Genomic DNA, 18,143 nt, shown 5'->3' on the forward strand with positions numbered 1-18,143 from the left:
AATGTTGACTCCTAACACATGGGCTCTTCAATCTGTTCTTTGACATAAATAGCCTAACTAGAGCGAGCATGAATATTCCAAGAAAGATGATCAAAAGTACTTTTCGGGCCTAGACTCGAAATACCATCTACTTCATCAGCTAACGTCAAGCCGCGGAGTGCCAAACCTAACTAATCACGCACTACGCCCTCATCACTCAGGGCTCAGATTCAACATCCGGTGGGAATGTTCCAAACAGCTCCATGATATGCTGCGTTTGCTCGGGCATTAGTTTCTGCCCCGAGGTCGTAACTTTGCTCATCGTGCGGAAATCTATAATTTGATTAGCGCAACGTCTCCCTCGACCGGCCATCCGCACAATATAGTAGGCAGAACTCACAATCCATGTAGTAGCCTGGAGAGAGGTATAAACGGTTAGCAGAGAATGATGCGGATAACAAAGCTGAACGAAATAAGAGCTTAGGGAGGGCAGCATCTCACCTGGTGTCGCCGTCATGAAAAACTCGGCATCCTCGGTCTTGCTCGCGTTCTTGAATGTGTGGATGGCTCTGGGCGGCACTGTCAATCTGCAACCGTGTGTACTTTCATCAGCCCTACTACTTTGACCATAGCCATCACCTACTATTCTCGTGCCAACACGATAGGCCAGAAAACGGGGGGGAAAGGGCGTCTCCCGTAGAACTTACAGCTCCCCGGTGCCGACCTCGACCTCGCCGTCGGGCGTGACGAAGGCCACGCGGCCCTTGGTCACGAAGAAGCACTCGTCGTGGAAGCGGTGCCAGTGCATGGGCGGGCCCGAGGTGCCGGCGGGCAGCTCCAGCACCATGCAGCCGATGCGATTGTCCGTGTGCGAGCCGTCCTCCATGATGTAGATGGTGGTCGGCCCCACCTGGACCTTCTCGCTGTTCTTGTCGCGAGTGCTGTGGATGACGGGGACGGGCCCGCGGAGAGGCATCTTGGCTTTTGGTCTAGGGGGTAGAGGGATGACTCCGGCGAAAAGGGGTGGGTTTGGAAAAGGTAGAGGGGGGTGGGTGGAAGGCTGAAGGGGTTGAATAGTGCGTGTCTAGGTGTAAGTATGCTTTTCTCGAAAGGTTCGGACCTTTAGTGTGTTCTTGAGCTAGGGGATTTGAGATATAACTGCAGTCGACCTCAGGATTCAATTGTGATGGATTTCATTATGCTTTGTTCTGCCACTTTTGTAGGAGGTCGCTCTGTCTCGGTGACGTTGTGGCGCGAGGCGCGAGGTCGGGGAGCCGGAGGTCCGCTGACGTCCATACTCGGAAGACGATACAAGGACCTTCGGTCCCGAGGTCCGCAGTTGCTACTGGCAAATCACAACCACACGGCCAGCGTTAGCATCAGGCCGCTACTCAAAATCGCCTGCAACGCCATTTACATGGAAGTAAAGGATCAGTAACGAGTTGCCGAGTATTGAAAGCCCATCCCCTTTTTGGGAAGTGATGATGATTCGTATGTGCGATCTGGTATTATCTGAGTTTAATACAATTCGTCGCAGCTCGAAACTCACGATAGAGCAACGCCGGCCCAAAATAGCACCCTTAAATAGATAGCAGATAAGTACTGCTCTTAATCCATATAAACAGTATCCCCGTATGGCTCCAATCGTTTCGTCTGCGAGACTAGTGACTCTCAAAATGCAACGCTCAGAACGCCAGCCCAATGCCCGTACACAATAATTACTCAATGCTCATCCGCATTAGACCATCGTTGGTATCCACCATGCCCTGAAACCCGACTCTACCCTTTGCGCCGTTGATGGGGCGTCCGTTATTCGCTCCTCCGTTGTTGCTACCGTTCTCACTGGGGGTGCCCGAGGCCTTGTCGCCTCCATGGTTGCTTCCTGGCCGAGAGCCCCACGGGGCCATGTCTCGCTGTAGGGGACTCTGCATAATGGGAGAGTTGTGCACGCTCATGCCAGGGCTTACAGCTCTCCGCTTGAAACTGTTGGAATCAAAGTCATCGTCCCTTCTGCGCTTGTTGTTGATGCGGCGAGTGATTTCCTCCGCAGTAGGAGGAATGCGCGGGCCTTGCGACCCAGAGGCTGACCCAGGAACCTGTGGCGTGTCGGAGCGTTGGCTGTCGCTTTCGTTTCCAATCATGGCCAGAGCCGGCCCGGGCCCAAACAAGCTCGCGGTGCCGGTCAAGGGCGAATCCATATTCACGTCTTCACTGATGCCAGACGAGGAACCACGAGGTAGGAAAGCCGGGGGAGGCGGCGTGACGCGACTACCAGCCACACTGCTCGTCTCTGAGAAGTTGTCCCAGAACTGCTTGCCTTTGGAGTTCTTCAGGGCCTGTTGTTTGAAGCTGCTTGAGAGGCCAGGATCTCCGAGTAGATCTTCGTCCAGTACATCATCCAGGTTATCGTTGTTGAGGTTAGGCGAGGACTTTGCCGTCGATATGTCGAGAGGCGGCGGCATTCGAGGTTCAAGATCCATGTCGCTCTCGCGTACTTGGCGGATGACCTCGGCTTCACGACGAAACTCGGAGTCTACGGGGGCGCCTTCCTCAGCAAGAGCAGCTCGAATGCGGGCGAAGCCTTTGGTTTTCGGCTGTAGTGTTATTGAGTTAGAAATGGGCAACAAGAAGACGGCATAGACAAGAGACACATACCAGAAGGTTGCTCCGCCGAGTGACGGCTCGTCTGATAACTCCCCTCTGTCCATCCTTAGGAATTTCGATCGAGTCGAGAGCCTTGTCGTCGTTGTCGGCGGATATGTGTAGCTGATTGGCAGCCCAGCTGATGCTCTCTCTGCGCGAGTGCGCACCGGAGCTGTCCTTCATCTCTTTCATGACGCCGTTCGAGGGTGGCGACTTGGACAAGCCGGATGGCGCGGCAGGGTTGAAGCCCAAACCCAAAAGGCCCCGAAGCCGTTTCTTAGGCGGTTTACGAGGTCTCGATCTAAAGCTAGAGAGGCTGTTTGCCGCGGGCGAGTTGCCGGGCATCCATGGTATCCCAGCACCCTGGGTGGTCTTTGCAGCCTGCGGGGTCCCCAGGAAGGCATCGTCCATCTCCTCGTCCATCAGGTCATCGTCGTCAGAGCTCGAGGAGGAGTCCGAGCCCAAACCGGCGTGGTTGGCGCTCCCCACCGAGCTGGAGAATCTGTTACGCTCTTGGTTCCCCATCATAGACCATAGCGAATTGGTCCTAAGCTCGGCGCCGAAGTCTCCGATTGCGCGGCCGGGGATGTTCACCGCTCTGCCGCCGCCAATGGTGGGCGAGGTGTCGGGCGACGACTGCTCGGCGAGAGTGGAGTGGTGCAGGCTGGTGGCGGCCCTGGAGAAATCCATGCCTCGCGACCGTCGCGGCAGAATGTTAGTCGGCGAAGCGTAGATGTGAGATTGGTCGAGCTTGGGGGACAGAGGGCTCGGCTTGACGTATGGAGCAGCCTGTGCCTGCGCTGGAGTCGAGGCGTCGCTGCTGGGCATCTGCAGTGACAGGCCGCGGAGGGCGAAATCGGGTCGTCTCGGTGTGACGGGTGGTGCGGCATAGGACGCCGCCGTCGTTGAGGAGGGGTCTCTCAGGGAGCTATCATCCTTCGAGGTGCGTCTTGCCTCGACGATGAAGGGCGAGGGAGACAGTTGGGCGCCGCCGCCGTCCGACAGACTGCGCGTCTTGGAGAGGGAATGCGGTGACCTTTCCAACGAGGCGGCTCCATCGCACCCACCACGGCCGCCGCGACGCTCCGCACTCAGCAGACCGCCACCTCCCACCGGCTCGCCTTCTCCGTCCTTCAAATCGTCCATCACGGCTATCTCGTCATAGTCGACACCTGCCATTCATTCATTCACTCGATCGTATGGTAAAAGTTCTGCGTTGGCTGCTTCGTACAAGACGCTCTCCTACAGGCAGAAACGACAGGTCGACGGTCCGGCGTTTGTGCTGCCCTGCTGCGGGACGGGACGTTGGCGCTTAGAGGCGGAGCGCGCTGTCGAATCGCGTTTCAATCGAGTCTGTGGCCGACCAATGCGGCACCCCACGGTTTCGGGCTGGTAGTGAGATTTCAAACAATCATTCCATTGCCGGGTTGGTGTTTCAAGAAGGCCCGTTTACGAACACTTTATCAGAGAAGAGGACGCTGTCGCAGGTGGAGATGGATGGCGTCGGGCTATGCCAAGTGACGTCGAGCCGTCGTACGCGATCCCTTGCCTATCGACGTTCACCCACACCTGAAGGGCGGCCTAGGGGCCTACTAGGAGGGGGGGCACATCGACCTTGTTGGCTCTACATAACGTTAGGAGTGATTGACCGAATCCACCAACTCGCCGTCCGTTCTAGTGCCCTTCAACGGCCTAACTCTAAAATGGGCGACAGACTGACCGACCCCAGTCACACCCAGCCATGCCAGCTGCGATCTGGCTTGGCGCCGGGCAATTCCGTATTCCCGGGTCTCAAACCCAGATCCAGAATGTTTAATGCCCCCATGTCGAGGCCCGTCACGAGCAAGACATCCAACGGTTTGTTTCAAACCCAAAGTCAAGACCTTCAATCGCCTTCACCTCCACGGCTGGCTGGAAGCTCGTCTAATGATGGGAAAGGATGCTGGTTCGTCCTAGGGACAAGCATCTTGCATCCAACCCGGGCAAAGTTGTTTGATACATAACGGCATGGCTAACGGGCAGTCAGTAACTGCATTCCATGAGGCGGACAGTGACCCCAGTGAGCGCACGAGATAACATTCGCGAAGTACGATCAGCCAAATGACGAGGTGGTTGAACGACACGACTTCTGACTACACTTGTCACCTACGACGTGTCAGTTTCACGTACTTTGCCAGCCTGATGAATCCCCATAGTCTCAGAAACGGGAAAATGGCCGCACTGCGCAGATTCGCGAGACCTCGCTGTGGCAGCAGTCATATTCGCCCTCTGGAGCCCACCTTACAGCCATGTTCCTTACCCTGCAGACCGCGGCCTTGATATTCGTTGCTGGTGTTGTGGCTTGGGTCTGGCTTAGGGAAACGCCCACACGGGTTTCGTTCCTCTTTTCTTGTTTTCCGAGCGGAAGTCCACAGCAGGGGGCATGGGAATAATATGCCACGGACAAAGGCGGCTCTAGCATTGTCACTAGCTTGAGAGACACGAAAGTCACAGCAGTGTAGATGCGACAACTTTACTACAACTATTGTACAAAGCACGTAACAAGAAGTGGGATAGTTCGTTCTGTTTGGGTCGGCCCAAAATCAGGGAGAAATTCATCACGGACAGACTCTGATTACGGTGATTGCTTCAGAATGTTATTTCATGTTCATACGTATTGTGCTATGGCCCTTCTGCTATAGATGGCAATTAAGCTGTGCGTGCTGCGTGGCACACTCCCAGTGCTGCTCTTTCTTCTTTTCTCTTATTCGTAAATCCTTTTGTTCTTCATGTGTTCTTCTGTCAAAGGTCACCGGCGGTAAATAAAACTATCGGATTATGATTCATTGTGATAGCTTCGAGAAAGAGGCTGTGCTCTGGCGGCCTGAGTCACTGAACAACGCTAAGCATCCTCAGCTGAACAACTTCACGAAGTACAATCCCGACAATGGCAATGGCTTATCTATTATATCGAATCCAGTCATTGTTTCCCTCGAAATAGAATACAGCATGATTAGATGTCAAAATGGCAACCGCGAATGAAATTGATTTCTCAGAAGATGAGCTGATCGAGCTCTCATTTCTACGGGATCTCGAGGCAGATCAGCTGATAGCGGAAAACTTCCTTGACAAAGACAGACAATTAGAATCGCCATTGGATGAGGAACTGGTCTTAGAGTATGAAGAGCTCGCCCTCCATGTCACAGCCGGTCGCGGGTATCCTGCCATTTCGGTCTCGTATTACTGGGTTGACAACATATCACTACCTCGGACATCTATCATCGAGCTTCGAGAGCAGCTGAAACAGCTCGTCCATGAAGCAAACCTCATCAATAACCACTCGCGATGGGAGGAACGGGAGGAAACGGGCTTCTACGAACCCAGCATGGTGGTTCTGGACCTGGCCAAAACGACCAGAAACCACCTCGAGGAGTTCCGCAAGAAGACGAGACCCGAAGTGAAGGACCGCAAACCGCAGCTCGCTTTCGCAATGAAGAAAGCAAGCACAGTCGCCTCGTCGCCCGGCGGCAAGGCTTTCCAATACCTGCAGAGGACTACGGAGCAGATATGTGCTGAGGTCCCGTCGGCCTTCCGCGTCCTGCACGTGGAGCAGGTGCTGCGCGGGAACCTCGCGCAGGCCTTCGACAACCGGCAGGAGGAGCTCCGGCGCGAGCTCGACCGCCAGTCCCTCCGCACCCTGCGGCGCCACGTGCCGGCTCAGCTGCAGCGCAGCCAGCGGAGGGAGGACCTGGTCGAGCACCTGGCGCGGCCGCGGCTGACGTTCCACGGCACGCAGCGGCAGTTCGTGCCGTCCATCGTGCGGCACGGGTTCCTGGCGCCGGGGGCGCGGAACCCGGGGACGGCGGCGGCGCACGAGGTGCGCTGCGGGTCGACGTACGGGCGCGGCATCTACAGCTCGCCGAGCGCCGAGTTCGCGCTCAGCTACTCGGACTGGTCGTGCCACGCCACCCGGCCGGACCAGTACTTCGGGCTGAAGCTGATTGTGTGCGCGACGCTCATGGGCCGCGCGCGGCAGATGTTCCGAGACGACAACTGGCGCGACCAGGGCAGGCCGTACGAGGGCGCCGACTCGCACGTGGCTAATCGCGAGCTTGAGTACATCGTGTTCGATACGGCGCAGATCATCCCCATCTATGTCATACATCTGGACTGGGGCGAGGACAACGAGTCACACTTTGCAAGGCTGCCAACAAATCCCACGCAGTGGGTCAAGCCTGCTGCGAAGAAAGCGGACCCCAATGTTCTCCAGAACGAGCGCTCGCCGGATGAAATCCAGAGGGCGAAGCAGGCCATGCATGCCCGGGCAGCGAAGTGGTTTCCCTACGGCTACGGCCCTGCAACCGGTGGTAGGTTTGTCGTCGAGGAGGTTGGAGAAGTTGACGAGGACGACGAAGAGTATGGAGACTACCAGGCTCTCAGAGGGGAGGAAGTCAAGGACAAATCGAGTTTGGACTTCTGGACTTGGGTCAAGGCGGCAGAGGAAGAGGATGCGGACCACGGCCTTACCGTAGATGAGTATCGACATGATGTCAGAGGCTATGGTCCATCTTTCTGGGATAACATTCCCGAGCCGGCTAGGCTAAGAGAAGGAACTGACGAAGATTCTGACACAGATGGCGGTTTCTGCCTCGAGCAGTTACTAACCGACATTGGTGATGCCCAGCACGTTGCTTGATTTTCGCAATAAGCATATATAGTTGTCAAAGGCTTGGCAAATTCTATAAAGTTGGCAGTAGATTTGAGGTGGGTGCTACCTGGTGACGATTGGAAGCATCCTGTGAAACATATGTATTTCTCTGTCTTGCGATATCAAGGAATCACCCATTCGTTCCTGTCGAGACCAGAATCAAACCTGAAGTTGCTTCTTGTCAGCGAATATAGAATCAACATTGTTCAGAAAAACATACCCCTGCTCTCCTACGATAACCTTCGTATACTTTTCGAGCTCCTTCAACTGATCCACACATCCTGTCAAGCTCTCATTGTAGGAGTAACTGTATATTTGCGCCCATTTCTCGCTTTCGGTTTTCTTGACGACGGAATACCTTCCGCTCTTCGCTAACTCGGTTTCGAGTACCTTTGTCTGGTCTAACAACTCCTTACGGGCCACAGCAGCGTTCGGGAGGTATTTCTAATCCATGATTAGTGACGAGTGCCTTCTAACAGAGATGATGGACGGTCTCTTACTGGGACCTTCCTGCCGGCTCTCAGAGCCCCCGAAAGGACGTAGAGGTTAGTCATTATAGTGGCAATAGCATCTCTACGATAACCTAGGAGTCGAGCCGCTGCTTCAGGGTTGTCTCGGACAAAATGAGGGTGATAAAAGAGGGAGGATTGGCGTAGGGCCACGACGTATTCGAAGAAGCTTTCACAAGCGTCGATCAGCGCTGAGTAAGGCAGGGGGTCGTACGGAGACCGAAGGCGGATTTCATGTCTGGTCAAGCCCTGGATCCTGTTAGCTCCCTCAGGCCTTTGTGCAGGCGGTTGCAGCCCATACCATTAGCTGCCGTAGTCGGACGAAACCTTCGCGAAGATGTCCCTCCAGGATTTCAGATGCTACGATATCTTGCTTGGACGGTTCCTCGCCTTCTTCATAGTAAACATATTTTGAAACAATGCCTGAAATGATTAGATGAAGGACTTCAAAGGGGTGGATAACGTACTTCTGTAGATAACACTGCAGTAGAACAGCATCATTGATATCGCCTTCTACATATGAAGGGTGAAACTATTAGCATTCGTTCAGCTTGTAAAGAAAAGAGCTCGAAACTACCGCGTATGGTCACAACTAGGTGCCAGCGTATCAAGCAGAAAAGTGCCCATGGCTCCTCCCCAATCAATACAGAAAACGAAGAGAAGGTGTGTGGGACTCACGCGTAGATCATGCCTGGCTACGAAAGGCCAGATTACCCAGTTGACGAGGATGGAAGCGCAGACGCCAACGGCAATCGCCCCTCCACGGGTTGCTGCTATGACAGCTGGCGACTGTTCAACTGCGTGTGTATATTCTGTAAGCGACACTACAGTGAACGAGATACATCCAACCAGTCCGGATCGCTAGTATCATGTCAGACGGGCTACTAATCAATACGGGACAGATAAAAATAACACTCACCGGATGCGTGCTCTGCGTGAACCTGTATATCATCGGAAGCATGAATATTACAGCGAAGACTGCGGTAACGTAGGGATTGCCGTCTCCAGCAACATATGCCAAGCCGCCCCATACAGCACCTAGAACTGCGCAGAACGCTCTCGTAAATAGGTCTTGAATGTTTCCTCCAACCCTGTACAGCGGTGTCAGTTCGCACGTACAAGGAAACCAGTCAGACATAGGCTCACCGAGGTGCCATTATCAGCCAAGCCATGACGACGGCCCACCATACTTCGTCTAGAGAAAATGAACATATTAGTTTTCATTCTCTGCATAACTTGTAGGCCTGCAACCGCTGAGTCTTATGCTTGATTTACTTGTTGCTCGACGCCATGATGCTTCCTCTACAATTTTATAGAGTCACAAGAAAAAACAGAGTATGAAATACAGGGTGACGTACATTGAGTCCACCAGCCGTTGCTCTGTACTAACCATGCTGGAACTGAGAGTAGCGACGTGACTGCAGCTGTCTTCAGGCCGAAACGGGTTTCAAAGCCCTGCAGCCGATGCATGACAGTCCATATCGAGTGCCCAACACGTGCGGTATTTGTGAGAGACTCGTCCTCAAGTTCCGTTGCGGTCATAGTTGATGTCATTTTCTCAAGCCCGTTATCTTGGATATCTTCTTTTCGGGAAAGCGGCTTGAACTCTCTCGATGTGATGTTGTTAATCAGGTTTGCAATATCATTAAAGCTCCGAAAGTAAGAACCTAGAAATAACGGGGATTAGCATGATACAGCTTACCATTTCCCAGGGACATCATTGCATCTGGGGAGCGGGCCGGAATCCCGAAGCCCATTGCAACGCCAGCCAGTGTGACAAGAGAATGGTATGAAAAGCGATGGGGACAAAATAAGGCATCTAGTAGGTATACAAGACATGGGTGCTGATTCTGCAGTGCTTCCTTACCTGCTGTCAATCCACCTCGATCGTGCCGAACCTGTGCGTTTGTTCGGTGCAAAGACTTTCGAAAGGGGTAAGAAGGCCGATGAAACTTGGGATATTGTGGCTTTCTCTGCTCCATCTGGTTCACCTTGACAGCCAAAGCCTCCACCGCCGTTGCAGCTTGGTGAATAGGACGACAGTACGCAAAGAGCTTGACAACCTCAGGATATTCTGCATACGTTGGAGGTAATGTTTTGCTCGCCAGAACGCTATCCTGAGTTGTCGTGAACGTAATGATCCGCCGCCTAAGTTTGACCAACGTGCCAGAAACATCGTTGGAGATGTTCGAAGGGGGCCCAATATATTGTCTGTGGCCGCACATCTCCATGAGTACAGCATCGCAACTCTGCAGACAGTCTTTCATGCCTGAAAGCAAGCGTTCCGTAGGTTCGACAAGGTTCTCTGACACAAATCTGATCACTTCTCTCTCATGAGCAGTCGTCTCAGATTCTGGGCCGTGACCAATCTCTACAACAAACTCTCCGGGCTCAGCTGTGCTCCCACGTATGTTTGCGGCTTGAACTTGGTCGAATTTATCGAACAGTCGCGCATCTGACTTGAGACTCAACAACCCGCGCACAACGGCTTGCATGAGATTTCGCAGCTCTTTCACATCAGCGGGGCTGAACAGCGTGATAGAGAAGTCAAGGACAAGATCGCGATACGCTTGTGACAGATTGACGAAGGTCAGAGCAAGTCTTCGGCGCGTGAGCCTGTCTGTCCGAGATTTGGTCAACCCGTCCTGCGTGCAGATGTTAGTATAGGTGCTGTTTGAGGGGGCCAATTGACATACCACCATGATGGAAAAGGCATTGTGTAAGGAGACAGCCAACGGGCGAGCACCGGCATCTGGAGCCAACAGAAAACAAGGGACCAATGCTATGCATTGTCCGAGAACCCATGGTACTCCGTAGGCCAGAAGTTTAGACCAGGAGACCTCGTTTCCGGATACTTCGGCCAAGCAGGTATAACAAATAGAAATGCCAGCGCATAGGACGAGCTGGTATGTCCTGATGTAGTAAGAACGAAGGCATGCGATGACGAAGATGTACAGGCATAAGAAAGTCGCCAAGATACCACCGAAACCTACACGAGCAGTGGCTGTGATCGTTGACAGCCAGAGCCCAAATGCGCCCCAGCCCAATCCCGTAGCGGTTCCAATTATCGTGAGGACCGTCCCTTCCACCTGAGCCCCAATGCTTCTCCCCGAGTGGTTTAGGAGGCTCGAAATCACCATAATATAGCTATGCCGCCCCAGCCAGGCACGAACAGGCGGCACGAGGCACAAGACGTAGGCAATGAAGAAACCGAGGAAAGACTTGAGCAATTTGATTCCTGCCCGGGTCTGTGTGACTCTACGTACGACGGTCTGGATCTCGTGCCATTGTTTGGGAAAGAAATTGGTCAGCGAGAGTGGATGTTGTTTTCGAAAAGCGTATGGGAGGGTCAATTCAGCATGTCTCATGAGCTCATCAGGATCGACCTCCTCGGGCGGGAAGAAGGCGGCATCAAAGAAGCTGTCTCGCAGCTCGGTGATGCCATAGGTGTTGAGGACTTCATTCTCGTCCCGGGTAGGATCGTTGCGAGGATCGGGGTCCTCGTTCTCCCGCCGCGTGTCATATATCCGGTCTAGAGAACTAACGGACGCCGGACGATGCCGGGGGCTTCGTCGTCGCAGAAGCCGCCCTCCGAGATCTGGGGCGAGAGAGTCATTGGCACCTCTCCTATCAGTTGTCAGGCTCGCGGCGACCTCTGTGGTTCCCGCCTGGTGGTCGTTGGCGGTTGCCATGGTGCAGCAGCCAATGGCACGTCGCGCCACGTCTCATTCGGGAAGCGTCTCATACAGAAGCTGAGCCTCGGGCGAAATTTGTGCTTTTGCGATAAGGACGCATTCAATCAGTGGGAGCCGCGTGTTGGATGACTCTCTTGCGATATTGGCAGGACATGTCATTCGAAGAGCCTTAGCTACTGGGCCGTGATGTGTGAGAGCTGTAGGTGCCCGGTCTTGCTGGTGAACTAAACTTGGTAGCCCCATCCGGTCTTGCTCGCCTAGGCTTGACTGGCTCGACTGGGTCTTCCCTCGTATCTTTTTAGGCCGGGACGGATCGTATGCATGAAATGAGACGTCGGAGTGCTGCAGTAGTTACATAAGCCAGCTGGCCGGCGCCCGTTCAAGGTCGCCTTATGGCCTAAGCGGGTCGGTTACCCCGCCGTGCTGGGAGTCGACAGCATTCGAAATTTGGCTGCCCCTCCAAAGCCTCAGCGTCGTCAACATCAACAAACGCTTCTTCCATCTGCGCCTCGCCCGCGACGACTCTGCCTGACTTTCCTTGTCCTAGACAAGCAGCGAACAAAACACCAGATCACTCATTCGGCATAAATCTCTAGCCCACATCGTCACGATGGCCGCAAGTAAGTCACGCACGCTCGGCGCATCCCGTCGCATCATCCCCTTTTGTGCCCAATCACCCCGCAATGGGGTAGCACACTGTTGTCGATTCCGGCCGACCTGAGGTGGCTAACGAATAAACAGACTTCGAGGACGTCGCGAGTTAGTATTCTCTTTCTGCTGCAGATGCCTGCTGCGTCCGAGGGCGTGGCTTGGCCCGGACCTGGACGGAACTAACTAGGGTCTGTGAACAGAGCAATTCGTCAACTTCTACTACCAGCAGTTCGACACCGACCGCAAGCAGCTTGCTGCCCTCTACGTAAGCGACTACGGCATCTATCAGGAGCTGCCGGGTAACAAAGTGGCTGACATCTGGATCACAGCGAGACCAGTCCATGCTGACCTTCGAGTCCTCGGCTGTTCTGGGCACCAACGCCATTGTCGAGAAGCTTAGCGTGAGTAGGGACACGCCCCGAAAGTAAACCTCCTTGGCTGACGATTGATTCGCAGGCCCTTCCCTTCCAGCAGGTGAAGCACCAGGTCGCGACCCTGGATGCCCAGCCCGGTGTTAACGGCGGTGTCTTGGTCTTGGTGACTGGCCAGCTCCTGGTACGTTCATACATGTCGAGACTTGGCTGCCGCGAGAGAGACTAACACAGCCCACCAGGTCGACGAGGAGCAGCGACCGATGAACTACACCCAGACCTTCCAGCTCATGCCCGAGTCTGGCTCTTTCTTCGTCTTCAACGACATCTTCAAGCTCGTCTACGGTTAAGTGGCTTCATCCGCACAGAGCCCGCTCTATATAAGCTTTCTCGATATGGTTGAATATGAAGGCGACTGATCCAAGATAAGAGGTCCCTGTGGAGCTCGCGGGATGGTGCCGATGGAAGTGCTTTCGCGAGCTTGGTAGCAAGCCTATAGAAGGAGTGCATGTGGAGAATTACGATAGTAAAGACTGTTAACGAAGGAAGAAAAAAATAAAACCATGCCCTTTGAGCAAAGATTCCATTCTTTCATTCTGTTCTTCTTACATGCACCGTGAGTGTTTCATGGATCCAGGGGTAACACAGGAGTGTACCTGCGTGGAAAGTCGGGACGGCGCAGGAAGACGGTGAAAATGTGCCAGCCTAAAAGCCAGCACTGCCATGGTGTACGCGTACAGGCGTGCGCAATGAGAGTGGGCGGAGGGCTGACCCAGGCTGCCATCAACACGAGGGTACCGCGAGAACGGAGGACTGGTATAACTAGCTTACTGGAGATATTCGGATGCCTGGAAATACTCGGGTGATCGCCGGTGCTCTATCTGTGTATATTAAGGGGAGAAGGTAGTTACAGAATTACAGCACCAGAGCCCCTCGGTCTGTACCGCATCAACACCACCTCTCAGGCGTTTCCGAGGATCAAGACACACCACGGCACGAATAAGCGTGTCGGCCACGTAGACGGTAGTCCAGTTTTGCTGCGAGATTGCCAAACGAGTAGCAGAAGAAAACCTGCGTGTCCAAGGCCAGACAGATTCAGAAGTACCGAGCTCAGCCAGCGGCCGTCCAAGCTTTCCCAGGCTTCAGATCCCGCGGCCTGAAACATTTCAAGTGAGTGGCCCAAGCGCCACGTTGATTCATCGGCTCCCGGGCGCTGGGAGGGTTAGTCACCTTACTGTAGCGTAGTTGCGTAGCAGGCTTACCACAGTAACTGACACCGAACAAGTTAGGTACCTCTCAGGCCTGTCAGGGTCCAGGTCCAGCAGAGGTCCAGCGACAGGTCCACCGAAGGGGCCCCACAGAAACACCCTCACCATTGGTTGGAACTGGACATCTGGTCATCTTTCGCATCTTGCCGTTGTACAGCAACAAGAACACCGTCAACAACACCCGACAAGAGCATCCATCTCACTCACCAATCCCGTCAATTCGCCGCTTTGTAGCAGCCGTTGAGAGTACACTTCATAACACTACAGAATACTTTGTTCTCTGCCGCGGCAAGCATCCGTCTTTGCGTTCACCTACAAGCTCCCGACTACTTGTACCTGGCCTCTCTAGCTCTGGTCTGGTTCTGGTGTCCATCGATCGTCGTCGTCAGCTACACCAGTGCTTGCAACAGCTGCAAGCAGACGAAGCACACCAACCCAACTGCTTTGAGAACCAGCCTTCAAGATGACTCTCAAGGAGGAGTTCGCGACTAGGAACTTCAGTAAGTCGCCCTACACCGAGCACCGGTCGCATCGTCATGCGAGGCGGAAACCTTCTGGACGCTGGGACTGACAAAGAGCTTCACCACAGGCATTTACGGGCAATGGTGAGCCTTCCTTCCACCTCTCCGGCTCTCTCGTGCTGCTTCCCTCTTCAACATATGCCTGTGCTCGGTGTCGTTTGCACCTCGTGCATGGCAGTTCCAGCCGTGCCGAAGACATCCGATGTCGCTACCAACACTGACCATCGGTCATGACATGTGCTAACCACCCACCTCACAGGCTCGGGATCCTGTCCATGATTCTTTGCTTTGCGATCGGCATTGCGGACATCTTCCTGTTCAATATCGGGATCATCATCTTCTGTGCCCTTGCGCTGTAAGTCGACGACGCTCTTGCGCGACAACCATCTTCTGCGTCAGCCTAGTCCCGTTACTAAACATCAACACAGCGCCTCCTCATTCATCATTCTCTTCATTGAGGTCCCCCTTCTTCTCCGAATCTGCCCTACTTCGGCGACCTTCGATGCCACGATCCGCAAGGTCTCGACGAACTACATGCGCGCCGGCGTCTACGCCGCCATGGCTGTCGTTCAATGGCTGAGCATGATTCCGGCGAGGACGAGTCTGATCGCCTGTGCCGTCTTCCTCAGCTTCACAGCCATCTGCTACCTCCTGGCCGCTGTCAAGCACCAGGCTTTTGTCGGAAGCAAGACGCTCGGAGGTCAGGGCGTGGCTCAGATGATCGTATAAGCTGGTACATGTCAAATACCTGTAAGATTACTCACGCGCAGAGGCCGTGGCCACGCGTGCAAGAGCAGAAGGCGCTTGGGATGGATATGATCAAAAGCGAGGCTGGATCTACCCCATCCCCCCTATCCGCCAAGGGGTACTGGGGCGGAGACGAGGAAAATGAAGTCCACTGCTAAGTGGTTGAGTTGAGAAGGGGAGGAGGGGTTTCAGCATACTTTCGGCTTGGGGTTTGGCGTAAGGTGATTGCGAAAGCTAGGTTTTTGCTTTGCAGATCTGTTTTTCTAAGTCCGGCTCGGATGATACCTGGTGTTCCTGAATCGAATCAGTTATCTCACTGCTCGCCTCAAACCCAATTCAAATGACCATGGTGACAGCCTGACATTTTGCACGCTCAGTTTGACGCCCGAGAAAAGATTGATGTAGCCCCCTCGCTTCCCATGGGTCGTACTCCGGCCAGCCAACATATGATCTCAGTATCAACAGATCATGGATGGGTTTAACAAAGTCTTAATGGATTCGATCCTGGCGAACAAGTCGTGAAACCCCCTCAGCCCTGAGAAACCACCTGCGGACCAAAGCACCCGAATTATCCAGGCAGTCTGGAGACATTGTTAGTAGCCTCCAAAGGGTTCGCCATCTCCCCTGTCGGAGGCTTGAGAGGGCACGTAAAGTTCCCTGTGCTAAATGCCTCTGATCCCCTTGGCCGAAGTAGCCAAGCTTATAGAACCAGTCTATCAGACAAAGGTCTAATTAAATACTATCCTATTATACAGATCTAAAGTAGAAGGTGTCCAAATGAGAGTCCACAGAATGCAGTGCACCGGCAAATGATTGATATGTGACAAGTGTTGGCCAGGTAACATATAATACTACACAGGGTTTGTCCAGTATCTTACGATATAGACACCAGGACTATGAATACGCAATCTTTCTGCACGTTACGAGTCAGTATAGTATAGCTGAGACATCAAGTCAAGCCGGCAATCGTGAACGGTAGAAGCTGTAAAGGAGGTGTGGATAAATACTGGGTTACGGCGCATATGTATAAGTTAGGTATCCTATGGTAGCTTTGTGTGCTTGCTCGTCGAAGAACCCGACTGGCCAGGTGGAGTCTGACTGAGACAGACAACGAGACAGAAGTGAATACCCGTGCGTTGTCTATTAACTTGCTGTCCCTTTGATCAGTATACTGGTTGCTCTTCTCCATCCCATCGATGAATGCGCGGGGAGTACAGTGCCGCTGGTTGGGGCAGAACCATCTATTGTGTGTCTTATGTCGTCATTCCCGGAGCAGACTGTCAGTTCGTGGAGGTCTATATTTTTTTGTCCCTTCCTGCCCTGGTCGTTTGGATTTTGCGGGGGATCTGCTGCCGTGGCATTCCAGTTACCCGTCTGCAACGGCGGCAGCTTTTTCTTGCAGCCCCACGAGAGCTTCGATTGGGATCGATGTTCCTCAATCACGCAAAACCGGCGAGCCCCTCGTGGTGGGGTCGTGTGGGAAAGCAATGATGCGCCTTTACGCCACCTAGCCCACAATTTCCAGGGCATGTGGCTCGTCTGCACAAGGACGTGAGCAAGCCGTCAAATCCAATACGCCCAGTACGTTTAAAGCGGCCGCGAGATTATAGTCATTGTGGATTTGTCGTGGACCGTGTTCAAATGTTCTCGACCGGCACCAAACGGCATGGCTGGCAACTGGGTTCTCAGTCAAGTCGGCAGCAGAACCCTGGGCGACCTGGCGGGTGGCTACTTGCGGCTCCAGTCTGCCAGTCTTCCGGCTATCAGGGGAACGGTAACAGAGGCCTCCCCCGAACAGGTAGGTATCGAGATGAGGCAGCATGCAATTTAACACAAAGGCCTCATAGCAACTGCCAATTGCCGAGAGCACCGGGATGCCTGAACGAGGGACCTGCTCTGACCGCTTGATCGTGCAGAATTCGAGGGCGGGCAATCATGTATGTGTGCTACGGGACCGCATCGTGATAGGCTTCAGCGGTTCCTGGCCAGCGTCAACAAGTACTTACACGACACCTTGGGCAGACCCACCGGGGGGTGAAGCTTCCCAAGTCGTCCGTAGTTCGTCCCAAAACAGACCTTTCCTTGTCATCTGACGGGCAGCAATGGAATTACCCTGAACACTTTTTACGGCCTAGATCTCACGGGGGCACGAGATTAGGTTTTGCCTCAGAGTCCTGAAGCTGTGGAAATCGCCGTCGTTGCACTTCAGAACGACGTGTCAGTCCCTGTTTCGGAACAGAGCTCCCTCGGACACGTTGTTCCAAGATCCCCCCAAAGGGCCGGCAACACCGTCAATTGGCGAGAAGAACTGCAGAGATCCCAGCGGTCAATCACTGTTGCGTTGCCATCACACGCATAACGCCATGCCTAGGCGAGCGTCGAGACGGCAAGCCAGGCTTCATCGAGTTAAACCTCACAGCGCATAGAGGGGGGTCATTCCACCCCGCTTGGCTGCTGATAGGCCCAGGCTCGGGCGCTGGTCATTCGCCCGTCGAGGCGCAACACCGCCCCAAGAGCCCCCCCAACGGATGATGACACCGTCCAGGAACCTGCCATGTACCTTGGCCGTACACCCCACAGCGCCCGCTTCACCAGAGTTCGAGGCAAGCTTCCCCGGGCCTTCTGGACTGTTGCTGTTTTGCGCCGCGCCCACGGCCGGCTCTGAGCAGATTCTCGGCTGCCCTCGTGGTCTCTTACGGAAAGTCCATGCCGGTACGCGCAGAGTACCAGCAGGAACCGCTGGGAACACGACCCAGAGTCCATAAAACCCGGAGGCCATCGTGGGACCTGCTCACCTGAGCACCTGCAGCAGGCGGATCATCCCTGCACGGCGTGCCGTTGCTGTAGCTAATAGAAACCAAGGTAAAATCATGACATCGAAATCGACCAGGCCCAGCAGCACTGGCGAGAAACATGTGGAACGTATTAAAGCGATCTGCTGCCCGCGAGGTTTCATCATCGTAGACTGCTGCAAGGCTTTATTAGCAACTCCAATTGCATCTCAGTTGGACTTCTCTCCCACCTCGCGTTGAACCGATTCTACTCTCATCCTGCAGTTCACGTCACGTCACT

General features: G+C 54.1%; 7 protein-coding genes across 7 annotated transcripts; 3 read left to right on the forward strand and 4 right to left on the reverse strand.

Moving 5' to 3' along the window:
- Window positions 1–196: 196 nt before the first annotated feature.
- JN550_010760 (uncharacterized protein) lies at window positions 197–955 on the reverse strand (the record flags this gene model as incomplete). Its single annotated transcript, XM_049309050.1, has 4 exons — window positions 197–312; window positions 380–394; window positions 481–566; window positions 687–955. The coding sequence occupies 4 exons, from the start codon at window positions 953–955 to the stop codon at window positions 197–199; spliced, it is 486 nt and encodes a 161-aa protein (XP_049167286.1).
- A 742-nt stretch (window positions 956–1,697) lies between these two features.
- On the reverse strand, window positions 1,698–3,801 carry JN550_010761 (uncharacterized protein; the record flags this gene model as incomplete). Its single annotated transcript, XM_049309051.1, has 2 exons — window positions 1,698–2,573; window positions 2,635–3,801. The coding sequence occupies 2 exons, from the start codon at window positions 3,799–3,801 to the stop codon at window positions 1,698–1,700; spliced, it is 2,043 nt and encodes a 680-aa protein (XP_049167287.1).
- A 1,825-nt stretch (window positions 3,802–5,626) lies between these two features.
- On the forward strand, window positions 5,627–7,297 carry JN550_010762 (uncharacterized protein; the record flags this gene model as incomplete). Its single annotated transcript, XM_049309052.1, has 1 exon — window positions 5,627–7,297. One exon carries the CDS (start codon window positions 5,627–5,629, stop codon window positions 7,295–7,297), a length of 1,671 nt encoding a protein of 556 aa, XP_049167288.1.
- A 134-nt stretch (window positions 7,298–7,431) lies between these two features.
- JN550_010763 (uncharacterized protein) lies at window positions 7,432–11,510 on the reverse strand (the record flags this gene model as incomplete). Its single annotated transcript, XM_049309054.1, has 10 exons — window positions 7,432–7,474; window positions 7,530–7,753; window positions 7,810–8,067; window positions 8,120–8,350; window positions 8,497–8,679; window positions 8,738–8,909; window positions 8,965–9,013; window positions 9,177–9,485; window positions 9,686–10,463; window positions 10,515–11,510. 10 exons carry the CDS (start codon window positions 11,508–11,510, stop codon window positions 7,432–7,434), a joined length of 3,243 nt encoding a protein of 1,080 aa, XP_049167289.1.
- A 613-nt stretch (window positions 11,511–12,123) lies between these two features.
- On the forward strand, window positions 12,124–12,885 carry JN550_010764 (uncharacterized protein; the record flags this gene model as incomplete). The annotated part of the gene is made up of 6 exons (XM_049309055.1): window positions 12,124–12,133; window positions 12,255–12,272; window positions 12,365–12,429; window positions 12,494–12,565; window positions 12,621–12,719; window positions 12,778–12,885. The coding sequence occupies 6 exons, from the start codon at window positions 12,124–12,126 to the stop codon at window positions 12,883–12,885; spliced, it is 372 nt and encodes a 123-aa protein (XP_049167290.1).
- Window positions 12,886–14,266: 1,381 nt separating this feature from the next.
- JN550_010765 (uncharacterized protein) lies at window positions 14,267–15,053 on the forward strand (the record flags this gene model as incomplete). The annotated part of the gene is made up of 4 exons (XM_049309056.1): window positions 14,267–14,303; window positions 14,393–14,408; window positions 14,584–14,679; window positions 14,753–15,053. The coding sequence occupies 4 exons, from the start codon at window positions 14,267–14,269 to the stop codon at window positions 15,051–15,053; spliced, it is 450 nt and encodes a 149-aa protein (XP_049167291.1).
- A 2,431-nt stretch (window positions 15,054–17,484) lies between these two features.
- Window positions 17,485–17,850, reverse strand: JN550_010766 (uncharacterized protein; the record flags this gene model as incomplete). The annotated part of the gene is made up of 1 exon (XM_049309057.1): window positions 17,485–17,850. The coding sequence occupies one exon, from the start codon at window positions 17,848–17,850 to the stop codon at window positions 17,485–17,487; it is 366 nt and encodes a 121-aa protein (XP_049167292.1).
- Window positions 17,851–18,143: the final 293 nt, after the last annotated feature.

Source organism: Neoarthrinium moseri (assembly GCF_022829205.1).
Source record: "Neoarthrinium moseri strain CBS 164.80 chromosome Unknown scaffold58_Wmoseri_CBS_16480, whole genome shotgun sequence".
Lineage (NCBI taxonomy): Eukaryota > Fungi > Ascomycota > Sordariomycetes > Amphisphaeriales > Apiosporaceae > Neoarthrinium > Neoarthrinium moseri.